General features: G+C 33.6%; 1 protein-coding gene across 2 annotated transcripts; it reads right to left on the bottom strand.

Moving 5' to 3' along the window:
• Positions 1-2,460: 2,460 nt before the first annotated feature.
• On the bottom strand, positions 2,461-12,694 carry LOC132164640 (disease resistance protein RUN1-like). 2 transcript variants are annotated; one of them, XM_059575182.1, is made up of 10 exons: positions 12,168-12,694; positions 9,251-10,355; positions 7,749-8,024; positions 6,896-7,657; positions 6,084-6,803; positions 5,494-5,965; positions 4,371-4,439; positions 3,999-4,078; positions 3,173-3,458; positions 2,461-2,923 (listed from the first exon to the last, which is right to left on the bottom strand). In XM_059575182.1, the coding sequence occupies exons 1-6, from the start codon at positions 12,656-12,658 to the stop codon at positions 5,927-5,929; spliced, it is 3,393 nt and encodes a 1,130-aa protein (XP_059431165.1). In that variant the 5' UTR covers positions 12,659-12,694; the 3' UTR covers positions 2,461-2,923; positions 3,173-3,458; positions 3,999-4,078; positions 4,371-4,439; positions 5,494-5,926. The 2 variants fall into 2 exon arrangements, with proteins under 2 accessions (XP_059431165.1, XP_059431166.1); XM_059575183.1 differs by lacking the exons at positions 3,999-4,078; positions 4,371-4,439.

Genomic DNA, 12,694 nt, shown 5'->3' with positions numbered 1-12,694 from the left:
CATACCAGTTCCTCATGTGTGATCGATCTTCTGCATCACTTGCCCAACACCATTCAGTTTGGTATCCATTAAGTAAAATGTTTGCACAACTAGCAGAAAATTAAAGGATTATTCTAATATCAATTGAGGGATGTATGATCAACCTAATAAAATAATATGTATAATGCATTCATGTTTTCTATTTTCAATGTCCCATCAATCAAACTTTTTTTTTTTTTTTTTTTCAATAGAAGAAAGAGTCATTTACCAAACATTATAAGGCTACGAAATAGAGCCATGTGAAATAGAGTCATGTTTCAGCTTCCGCGTTGATAAAAGAGAGACCAGAAAATTCTTGGCAAATTGGCAATTACTTCCACACGGTGTTTGAAATAATATTGTAGAAAAATGGTAAATTAGTAATCAAATTGACGACCCGGATGATAGTTTGGCCACACGATATATATGGCTTTATACATTTCTAGATGCAATTAGATAATGGTTGCTCAAAAAGAATATATATATAGGAAATATCTTCAAGTCAAATTTGTTAGGCTTTATTTGTTTGCCCAAAATTAATAATAACAATAATTGAGGAATATATGGATGGTATGTTCATGGTAATTAATTAACATGCATGTTCACAAACCCATTACATATGATATGTATCCAGTCATTAACATACATATATGATATTTTGCATCACTTGCCCAGCAGGCCTAAGAGAGTAATTTTAAAAGTCAATCTTATATCCCTCAAAAAATGAGGTGGCTTTTAAAATCATTATTTGATCAAAATTCAATAATGATCAATCACAAGTTCAATAGTGATTTTAAGAGCCACATCATTCTTGGAGTAACACAAGAGTAATAAAAAAGGGACTTGTAACATTACTCCATTCATTTTGGAATCAATTAAGTAAAATGGTTGCTCAAGTACTAGCATAGAAAGGATAATTCTTAAATCATTTACGGGATGCATTCACCCTCATAAAATGGTATGTATTCATGTTTTCCCATTTCTAATATCCCATCAATCAATTTTTATTTTTTTTTGGATGAATAAACTAAATTAATAGACCATTTAGAACCTTTTTGTATATATATATATATATATATATATATTTTTTCATGTTCGCACAAGGGGAAGGAGATTCGAATTAGTAACTTCCACTTCATGAGATTTAGTCCTCACCTGATTAAGCTGCCATTTGATGACATATTTAGAACATTTTCAAGTATGTAATGTAATCCAAAAATGTATATTTGAAGAGCCATAGAAATCAACATCTTTTTTCTCATTTTCCCTCGAACAACTACACTAAATCATTATCGGTTTGGTTCAGTTTGGTAAAGTCATTATTGGTCGGTTAATCAAAATTGTCGGTTAATTCACCGATTTCATTTCGATAACAAATTATCTTGAAATTTTAAGTTAATTTCAATCGGTTAACTGTGAGCTTTTTTAATTGGGCCAATGCTATTTTTAAATGGGCCAAAAATAGTTATTCGGCCCAAATTGTTTTTTTTTTTATTTTTATTTTTGGCTAAAAAAACTTATTCAACATAAGATGCAAACAATAAGAATATAAGATGCAAAAAGCTTATCAAATATTTTTAACATAACATCACTTCGCAAAGTTCATCCGTCAAAGCCTTAAACTGTGTCAAATTTGACGGTTCGGTTCGGTTTAGTTAACCAAACTGAATCGACGTCGGTATAAAGAATCCATACTGATTTTGGACTCACATAAGTTGGTTGACAATTAATTTTGGTTCGGTCGTAGTCGACAGACGATTGGTAATCGGTAGACGGTTAATTTGCCGACCCCTATACGTAATAAAGGGTTTCCATTCCTTCTGCACATCTGAAATTCAATGTGAAAAAGCTCTGCATTTTAGAAAAAAAGAGGCATGTGCTCTAATGATGCCATACCCCCGGAGCACCTCAGGTCTTGTTCTTAATGATGCCACTACAAGAAGTTTTCACATTTGATTTAAGCTTTTAATTTGTTATTTGTTATCTGTTGTGGACTTTTTCTTTTTTGTTTTGTCAAAAAACTTGTCATAATAAGATAACTTCTGATCTGGAATTTTGAAATGACAAATCTTTCGGTGTATATTGAAGCTAAACCTGAATTCTCATTGCAGGAATGTGGTCATAACTGGTTTGAAATTTTCAACTTATTCTTAAAAGCAAAAAACCTTTTCCATTTCTGAGTTTGGAGTCTCCAGTTCTGACATCCTAACCAATATGTAGTCCTTTAAGCATATATTTTAATACCCTTTAAATGTGGCTTGAATTAATCAATGTTTTTGTAGGTTGATATATAAAGCACTTCCCAATGCTATAACGTTGGTTGACGTTCTCTTGAAGCATATTATGTTCTTTTGTTTATTTTGGTGGGCATGTAATATGCCTTACATCTCTGCTGCTTTCTGTTGGTTGAATGTAAAGAAAACTTTAATGGACTGATTTTGACAGAATTCCAAAACCATTGAAGGAAAACATTATTTATAAGCATAAGCAATTACAAAGGAAGAAACCTATTTGAACTATACATGAGGTGTTCTAAGTAATTACAATGACTTTGATTAAAAGCTGGAAACTAGAGATTGAAAACAGAATGTTATCTAACATTAATAACTTGAAGGTTTTCTACTTCAATCTTAGAATGGGAAGTTGGTTTGAATCCAACTTCTCTTTCTTTGCACTTTATCTTGGATAAGTGTTGTACAGCTTCACTCCTTCTCCTCTTGTCTTGATCTGTTGTAGTAGAATTCTTCTCAGCTTCATCTTCATCAATTGCAGCAACATCTTTATCAATTGCAGCAGCAGCAGCTAGCCTTGCTTTTCACAGCTGCCATTTCACTAGGAGCAGGAGCCTCAGCTGCTGCAGTAGGACTCCTCACGGCTGCCACTTCACTATGAGCATGCGCTTCAGCTGCAGTATGGTTAACAGAATGCAAATATTTATATGTGCGAGCAGTGTCTTTTTTGTTGTTGTCATATTCTTGTAGTTGTTGAATTTGTACATTTTTAGAAACCACAGTACCTTAATTTAAGTAAATTCACAGCTAGCTGGTGAAGTGGACAAATCAATATATAGTAGCATCAACACAGCCCTTTAAAAGCAGTTAGCCAAAAGCAAAATTAACAATCACTAAGGTAAGGTAAGGTAAGGAGTCCTTACTGAAAAACAACTGGATTCCAAGTTATAATCACCATCATCATTATCATCGTCACAACGGCTCTTAGATTGTTGAATCCTTTGAATCTTATTGCGTTCATCCTCTTCGGTTAAACGTTCTGAATTTTCACTTTCTTCATCGAGTTCATCCTCTTCAATTGAACATTCTAAAATTTCACTTTCTTCATCGACTTCATCCTCTTTGATTGAACACTGAATTTTCACTTTCTTCATAGGATTCATCCTCTACGGATGAACTTCCCAAGAAATAATCACTTCCTTCATTGAGCTGTTTCAAAATCATAAGTAAATCTTAAATGGTTCTTTGGCTGTTAATAGAAGATTCGCTTGCATGAATGCAATAGAAGGTGGTGACTCAATATTAACATCTGAAGAAAAGGTGACAGCAGGGTGACAAGTAAAAGTAAACCTTCAAATACAGAAAAAGAACCTACTTGACAATATTTTCTTCTCACTAAAGATGAGAGAATGTTGAAACAAGAAGAGCAAGTTAGACCAGATTTTCAGATGATACAATCAAGATACAATAAAGCAAGGGAACAAACTTGATGAGAAATCTCACACTAAGCAAGATTTTAGATATCCCCCAAGATTGTTATCAATCTCCAAAACATATCTATATGTGTACACATGAACAGATATATTTATGCATGTATAATATGCCTTGAAATTCCACTAGACATGAAGATGACCCACTCTGCACATGCTTGCATAAGGCAACAAAGTACTTTGCACATTAAGAGTGTCATGATTAGAAGCTTTCAGATACAATTTGTTTTGAACCAAGCCCTCATGACTTGGATCTTACCTTCTTTTGAAGGACCATAAATGCAGGAAGTAAGGCTGCAGCATTTGATACAATAAGAGAAATCTCATGCCATCTCAGCCCTACATTAGATTTCCAGCCATCCATTAACATTTAAGTCGTAAACTAAGGACAACAAATACTTTAGGTAAGAGGCCATGTTTTATGCATGCTACATAAAAAAATAATAGAAACTTGACAGCAGACCACTGAAACAACATTAATTGCATCAGTTCTCCATACAATTGACTCATGCATCAATTTTATTTTATTTTTTTAAAAAAAAAATTCCATGCCAACAGGTTTCTGTAAGAGGATAAGAATTACTAAGAAAGAATTGTTCTCCTCTGTATAAGAGTTCATAAGACAACTCACCCGTGATCATGCAAAACGACATTTGATGAGTGAAACCGCCACTCAATGGTCCACGGGATAGATTTCTTCCTAAAATTATCAAAAATAGGAATTGTAGAATCTAATAAAAAAAACACCAACCAGCACAATACTAGAATCTCAGTTCATCTCTAGTACCATTATGCAAAAAATACATAAGCATAATCACAAACATGCATATAAGTAAATTAGACATTGCATATCTGACCTATTTATAAGTACAGATCGACCACTGTCTTTTTTTGTTATCATCTTCCTGTCGATGTTGAATTTATATATATGTTTAGAAACTTCTTGTAGTTAACTTCTTGATAATGCATACATCCTAAACCTGATGTTGGCAAAACCCACCCTCTACATTTCCAAAACAAAACAGTCCCAAATTTCTGCACTTAACTTCGCTATACCTATAGTTGGGCAAACACTTGCAAAATGGATGGATCTTTTTGCAATGCTCTTCAAAGTGAAATTAAGGCTGGTCCTAGAGATCCTTCTATTAACTGGTAAGTAGCACACAAAGTAAAAACTTAATTATTCCGGGACGAACTTAAGCCAGAGTCAATTTTTTGAGTATTTTGAATTTCTGAGTGTCAAGTTGGAAATATGCTCCTCCAGGAATACTTTTCCACACCAAATGAAGGCCTGACTAGTTTCCCATGACAATCAAATTATGGATGTATGCAAATATGATTTGAGTTCATGACAATCAAATACAATAAAACCAAATCCCGTAATGATAAGAATATGATAGATCGAACCCATCTAATGCTGTGAGTAGTTCTGTGTTTGCCACTCTGCAGGCATGTGGTATCCATGAAGAGCAGGAGTTCCTTCTAAATGTGACAATTGGCTATGCTGCTGGAAGAGTAGAAGGAATGTGAGGTTGGGTTGAGAGACTCAAAGGTGCTAAATATGTCCCAGAGATTCCCATATGGAACACCATCTCAATTTAGGAAAAACTTGATCCATAATGAAGTGGACAAATCAATATATCATTAGATAATTAAGTGGACAGGTAAGACCCAAAAGCTACAACAGCCCTCTAAACTCACAGTACCAAGCAGTTAACCAAAAACAAAATTAACAAGCATTAAAAGGTCCTTACCGAAAAATAACTCCTCATTTGTTGTGGGTTACAATTGGATTCCAAGTTACAAGCATCATCACGGCGCCTCTTTGATGATTGAATACCATCTGATATCCGTTCAATTGTTTTGCATTCATCCTCTTCGATTGAACCCATGGAATTTTCACTTTCTTCATTGACTTCATCCTCTTTGATCGAACCCATTGCAATTTCACTTTCTTCATCGATTTCATTGAACACACTGAATTTTCACTTTCTTCATCGAATTCATCCTCTTTGATTGAACCCACTGAATTTTCAATTTCTTCATCGGATTCGTACTCTGAGGATGAAATTTCCAAATAATCAATACATGTCCATGGAGTGCAGGAGTTCCTTCTACATCCATCTCCTGCGAATTGAGATGGGAACTCAAGCTAGTGGCTCTCTCTCAAATATGGAACCCCATTTGTCATTTGCACCCTAAACACCGTTTCCAAGCCAGAAAAACCTGATCCATGATTAAGTGGACAAATAAATATATACTAGCATCAACATTGGGCTGCAAACCAGTTAACCAATAACAAAATTAACAAGCATTAAGTTAAGGTAAGGTAAGGAGTCCTTACTGAAAAACAACTGGATTCCAAGTTGTAATGATCACCATTATCATCATCGTCGTCACATCGGCTCTTAGATGGACGAATCCTTTCAATCTTATTGCGTTCATCCTTTCTGGTTAAACATTTTGGAATTTCACTTTCTTCATCGACTTCATCCTCTTCGATTGAACACACTGAATTTTCAATTTCTTCATCGGATTCGTCCTCTGCGGATGAACTTTCCAAGAAATAAGTTCTTCTTCCATTGGATTCATCACTAGAGAAATGAAAATCCATGTGGGTCACATCTGGATGATCTTTCGCATTCTCTGCATCCTTGTGTATAATATGAACTCCGACACTTCTGACGAACATCCGTGAAATTATAGACAACTCAACTTGCAAACTGCCACCCTTTAGCTCAAAATATTCTAGGTCGAAGTAGTCATGCCATACATTTTTTGATTCCACAAACTTGAATTCTCTCAGTCTACCAATTATGTCTATACCTTTATGCCTCATCGTAAACTGAACCACATCTATAGTATTATCATGGAAGCCCTCACGAATGGGTTGAAGAAGAGCACAAAAAACAATTCCTTGGATCTCATCCAAAGGAGGGAGCCCTTTAATATCTATTATACATGATTGACTACCATATGAACAGTCCCTACTATGGCGGAACCAGTCTGGTATCCTATTTCCAGGAAATACAATTCCACCGGAAAAAGAGTCCTTATAATGTACCTATTGAATATCAAGAATTTTCTCAAGTATAACCCATAAACCAAGACACATACAAATACGTACATAAGAAAGAGAGAGAGAGATAGACATACCTTATTCAATAAAAAATCTTCCACCTGATTCCCTATTTTCTTAGCCATTTTAGCGCAGTCAGTCAATTCAATCCACTCTAACGCTGGCAACTGACTTGTATTGAATTGATTTTCTTTTGATATTTGCGGAAAACTTTCCAATGAAACACATCCGCCAGCACTTATTTCTTTTATATTTGCTGGAAGTTCTAGAATTTCTTGAAGTTGCTTGCATTGGGCAAACCCAAGCCACCTCAATCTAACAAATGTTTTGATCCATACAGGCAGACTAACAATTTCACTCCCTGATATATCTAACACCTCTAAAGTGGAAGGGAAAAGTGTCCCAGAGAAATGTATTTTATCAAGAACCAGTCGTGTTAGTGCCGGAAACCCAACCGAGGAACAACCAACATCGGAAATGCTTAAATTCGCTGGAGGAGGCGATAAAAATAATTCTGTTCTTCCCTCTATGGACACAATTGGGAGCATGGATTGTCTTTCATCCCTCACATTTGTTACAAGTTTTGGACACCCTCGGACACAAAGATAGTCGAGATGCTGTAACTGAAGAATGCTACTTGGAAGATGAATAAGGTTAGAGCATTCGAAAAATGACATAAGGGTAAGCTTATCAAGGAATCCAACAGAGTCATGAACCTTAACTAAACTTTTGCAACGAGAAACACGTAATTCTTGTAAATTTGGAATTCTTGAAATATCAGGAATTTCAGTTAGGCTTTTAAGTCGAATGAATTCCATAATAATCAGGTTTGATAAATTCTGCAAAGGAAAAAAAGAAAGGGGTAAAATAAGCTTCAAAGAAGTTTACAACAAAATTTTAAAGAAAAAACATTAAAAATTACAATCATACCTGAAATCCGCCATTGAGTCCTTTAAAGAGGCCATTACGTATTTTTAGAATAGTGAGTTTCCGTCCATGAAAATTGGATGGCAGAGATTCTAAAGGACATTCAGTCCAATCAAGGACTCTTAACTCATTAGGGAGATAAGTCGGCTTTGTAGAAAAGTTTGCATTACGACATATAAAATATCTGAGCCTTTTCATCTTCACAAACACTTTGGAACTCCACTGTATCAAGTCTCGTTCCGGCAATTCCACTAGTATGCCTTCAATTTTGTTTGTTCCCTAGTAAGATAATGCATAAATGTGGCAACAAAATGAAAACATGAAGTTCTCCCTACTTTATCACTTGCTAGAATTTTATATATACATATATATATATATATTATAATTCTATCAAGTCATATATATATATATATATGACTTGATAGAATTATAATTTTATTCTCATATATACACACATTATTTTATGAAAATGAAGCAAACTTATATTCCATCAATCTGGCTACCTGTGGTGCTTCTTTTTTTTCTTTTTCTTTTTTTCTCATATTTACTTATTATTCTTTCTTATTTATAAAATAAAAAGTACAATACTCATAAAAATTATATATATCTTTGACAAAGCATAAAAGCCAATTTCCTTTATGATTTATTTATTCTTTTGGATTAAAGGCATCCTACCTACATCCAAATACATGTTTGGGTGATGTTTTATGTTTAATTATTTTTTGAGTTTATGTTTGGGTGTCTTTTACACCCAACTCTAATTTTTTTAACCCAACCCAAATTTTTACGCCCAATTCAAATCTTTTTAACTTAACTCAAAAAAAAAAAAAAAACAAAAACAAAAACAAAACAAAACAAAAAGCAAAAAAATAATAATTAAAAAAAAACCCAAGGTTCCACCCCCAACCGCTGTTTGGGGTGACTCGGCCACCCGAAGACACCCGGGGGTGGTAGAGCTGTTGGGAGATAAAGCGATTATGGAGTTTTTACCAAGAGTACATTAATATACATAATTGAACACAACTCTAGCCCAAAAGTCTAAGCTAATGGGCTAAGATCCATTTATGTATATTAAGCACTCTTTTCTTTTATATTTTCTCAATGTAAGACACAACACTCACAACAAGAGTCACCCTCTACTACCCCTTAGGGATGATTTTCGAACTTCAAATTTTTTATTTTTAAAATTTAGAATTTAGAATTTTTTTTTTCCAAATATATTCAATTTAATTTACCTTCTGAAACATCTTTTCTAATTTTGTTTCGTATTCTCTAAAGCATCTAAACCTAATTTTTTTTTTAAAAAAAAAAAAAAAAGAAAAAAAAAGATCGGTATTCACAATTTTGAATACAACAAAAAAATTATATAAAGAATACCAAAAAAAAAAATCGCATACACAAATGAGCCAAATTAGTTTTTATGGTGGTGTGTGCGCGCGCATGCGTGTTATTTTTCCATCAACATTTGCAAAATGTAAAACTAAAAGTGTTTTTATGAGTCATACCATATTTTCTTCTAATACATCACGGACGTCTTCATGAAACCACAACCTACTGCGTTTGCCAGGTTCATTGGGTGATTCTTGACGAACAATTTTCCTACCCATATCTTGCAATAAGTCATGCATCATCAATCTTTCATTCTGATCAATAGTTATGAGAGACTTATCCATAAGCACTTTAAGACCAATATCCGGAAAGAAATCACAACTGTCTAGTATTTTAGTGACATATTCTGCATTCTCTCCTTTGAAGAAACAAGCAATGTCAAGAAAAATATTTTTCTCATTCTCTTCCAATCCATCATAACTTATTTTAAGCTTTTCATGAATATAATTATGAGGAATTCTTTCGTACTTTTTCAATACACTTTTCCAATGATTTTTGTCTCTTCCATATAGATCCGAACCTAACACCGTTAAAGCTAGTGGGAGGCCCCCAACATAAAGTAGGAATTTTTCAGTGAGTTCAACAAAATCATCATTAGGTTTATCACTTTGGAAGGCGTGTCGACTAAAGAGCTGAACAGCTTCATTGTTATCCAATTCCTTCATCTTGTATGCTAAATTAACTTTATGCTTAGCAAGTAAATGTGCATCTCTTGTCGTTATGATGGTTATACTCCCCAAACCAAACCAATCATATTCTCCAGATAATGCATCTAACTGAATCAATTGATCCACATCATCAAGAACTAAAAGAACCTTTTTATTGCAAAGTCTTTCCTTTATGACATTGATTCCTTGATAAACATTGCGAATCTTCAAGTTTGAGTCGCCTAGGATATCATAAAGAAGTGTCTTCTGCAATTGGACTAGACCACCCTCTCGCTTTGAATTTTCTCTAACGTTTGCAAGAAAACATTTATCTTCAAATTGATCAGCAATCGAGTTATAGATCGCTTTTGCGATAGTTGTCTTACCAATTCCACCAACTCCAAAGATTCCTACTTTGTGTCTGTCACTCATTCCTAGACTTAAAAAACGATCTTTGATATCTCGTACACGAGACTCTAGTCCAATTGGATACTTGGCAACATTTAAGTATGTATGACGGTTCATTCTTGAGATCACAAGTTGAACAATTCGTTGGATAAATTCAAATTCATTCCTACCAGTGCAGAACAAAAAAAAAAAAAAAAACATTTAGTGAGTTGGAGTAGTCACATGAAAAGACATAAGAACATGATTTACATACATTTGTTCGATTTCTTTTAACAAATGAGAATGGTATGCAACAAGATTTGATTTAACCCTTCCCTCCCTATATCTCAATTAATCCTCCTAAGGATTTTTGTTTTTGTTACTAAACTTAACTTTTCTTTTTTCATTCAAGAATTTAATTTGTTTTGCCTTGTTGATACATATCAAGAGTGTTTTTTCATTTTATTCTAAAATGTAACCGCATTTTTTTTTTTGTAAATGTTTTTTTAATCTTAAGGGTTTATTTAATTCCAAAATGTTTAATCTCTTATTAAATTGAATTGTTTGATCTTGCACCATTCAATAATAATGGGATAAAATATATTTCCACTAAACTTTAATTAGAACGTAGCAAAATACCACAAAAGTTAAGTATTACATTCAGGTAGACCCTGCTATTTGAAATAGGTGGTGAAAACTTATATTATGAAGGGTGAAGTCTCCTATGATTGTAGCACAGAAATTACTTATATCAGATTATGTAAAATGACCTTTATGTTGTCTTAAATAGTTTATGTGTTCCATATAACTAATGGAAAACTAAATAGTTTAATGAAAACTATTTAAATATAAGTTCTTATCCCCTGAAAATATGACTAATTTTAAAAATATGATCCTAAATGTGAAAAATACAAAAAGAATTTAGAGTTCTTGTGACAAAAAAAAAAAAAAAAAAAAAATCATAATGATTAAATTTGTTAGAAATAACAAACTTCAGTAGCACTTAACCTTATGAATTTTCATTACTTTTGCAATCGCCTCCTCAAAGTTCAAAAAGAAGTGCTAGAGAGTCAAACAAAAGAACCAAGAAAAAGTTCCAAATTGATGTGGCAAGGATTTTTAAATTAAAAAAATGTAATTCTCTCTCCTTTGTTTGCCACACCAGTTTGAAACTTTTTCTGAGTTCATTTGTTTGACTCTCTAGCACTTCTCAAGTTCAAAAACTCTCGATCTAATGTATCAAACTTCCAATTTTTTGCAATGTCACCCTATCGTTAGGTTTTTTGGTTAAATCCTAATAGAAGGGTGTCATAATTACCAAATACCCCTCTTTTTTGGGAAATTTTTTTTCAAGATTCAAGTGTTGGTGAAGATTTAACAGAATTTGCAAAAATACTCACGCTTAAATATTTGCAATTTTTTTTACTTTTTGTAATTAAAATAATTGGTATTTTGTGAATTTTGACAGGATTTAACGGAAAAACCTAACGGATTGATGAGATTGCAAAAAATTAAAAGTTCGTTATACTAAATTGAGAATTTTTGAACTTTGAGAGATAATAATGTAAGTTTAGGGGGTTAAGTGAAGTTTCACCAAATGAATAATATTATATTGTAGGACACAAGAAAAATATTAATCGGCTGGGACCACGCCTAATGAAGCATAGGTCACTAGTTCGAATCTCCCTCCCCCTCTTGTGTGGACATGTCAATAAATAAATAAATAAATAAGAAAATTTCTTCCTCAACAATTAGATCATCCATATATTATTAAAGTAAATTACGTGGTCTTAAACAAAACAGTATAATGAGTTTATTTGGTTGGACGCAAAAAGTTAAGAAATAAGCTGAGTACTTTTAAAGTGATTAACATTTATTTGCGTAAAATGGTTCATTTGTGCTGCACATGCATAAAAGTAGGTGTCTAGCAAAGAGCGATCAAGGTTAATCCATGCGCAAATAAATTATTTTGGTGGTATAAAAATAAGGTCAGAAATACCCTTTCTCCAAATGGAAGCCGGATAAATTGGCAACTTTAGTTAGTGCTATCTTCCAACTCTTCACAGTGTCTTCTTTGAATCTGCTTTCATGCTTGGCTAGTGCTTCACCAAAACTCTTTTTTTGATGGCGTACGTCCGATGGATCTACTTTGTAAAACACTGGCAAGACGTGCTTTGTTTCCATACACTTAAGGATCTCCATCAACTCGTCCAAGCACCAGGTGGACGATGCATAGTTCTCAGAGAGTACAACGATTGCATTCTTCGACTCTTTGATGACTTTGAAAAGTGCTTCTGAAATTTCATCTCCTCCCCTAAGTTGGTCATCTATGTAGGTATAGATTTCCTTTTGAATCAAAGCGTTGTATAGATGAGCAATAAAATTGTCGCGGGTATCTTTGCCTCTAAAACTCAAGAACACATCATAAGGCCGTGGACGGGTGGAAAAAGAAGAGGAAGAAGCTCCATGTAAGGTCATGGAAGAAGCCATTTGTGTATGTAAGCCTGATTACTACGTTTTAGGGAT

This window comes from Corylus avellana, chromosome ca10 (assembly GCF_901000735.1).
Source record: "Corylus avellana chromosome ca10, CavTom2PMs-1.0".
Lineage (NCBI taxonomy): Eukaryota > Viridiplantae > Streptophyta > Magnoliopsida > Fagales > Betulaceae > Corylus > Corylus avellana.
This window is presented reverse-complemented; position numbering and strand designations above follow the sequence as displayed.

Coding starts and splice junctions, on each gene's coding strand:
- LOC132164640 (XM_059575182.1), bottom strand. CDS start 12,658: ATGGCTTCTTCCATGACCTTACATGGAGCTTCTTCCTCTTCTTTTTCC. Junction 8,025..9,250: donor ATGTATTAGAAGAAAATATG/GTATGACTCATA, acceptor TTATCTTACTAG/GGAACAAACAAAATTGAAGG. Junction 5,966..6,083: donor TGGAATCCAGTTGTTTTTCA/GTAAGGACTCCT, acceptor ATCATGGATCAG/GTTTTTCTGGCTTGGAAACG.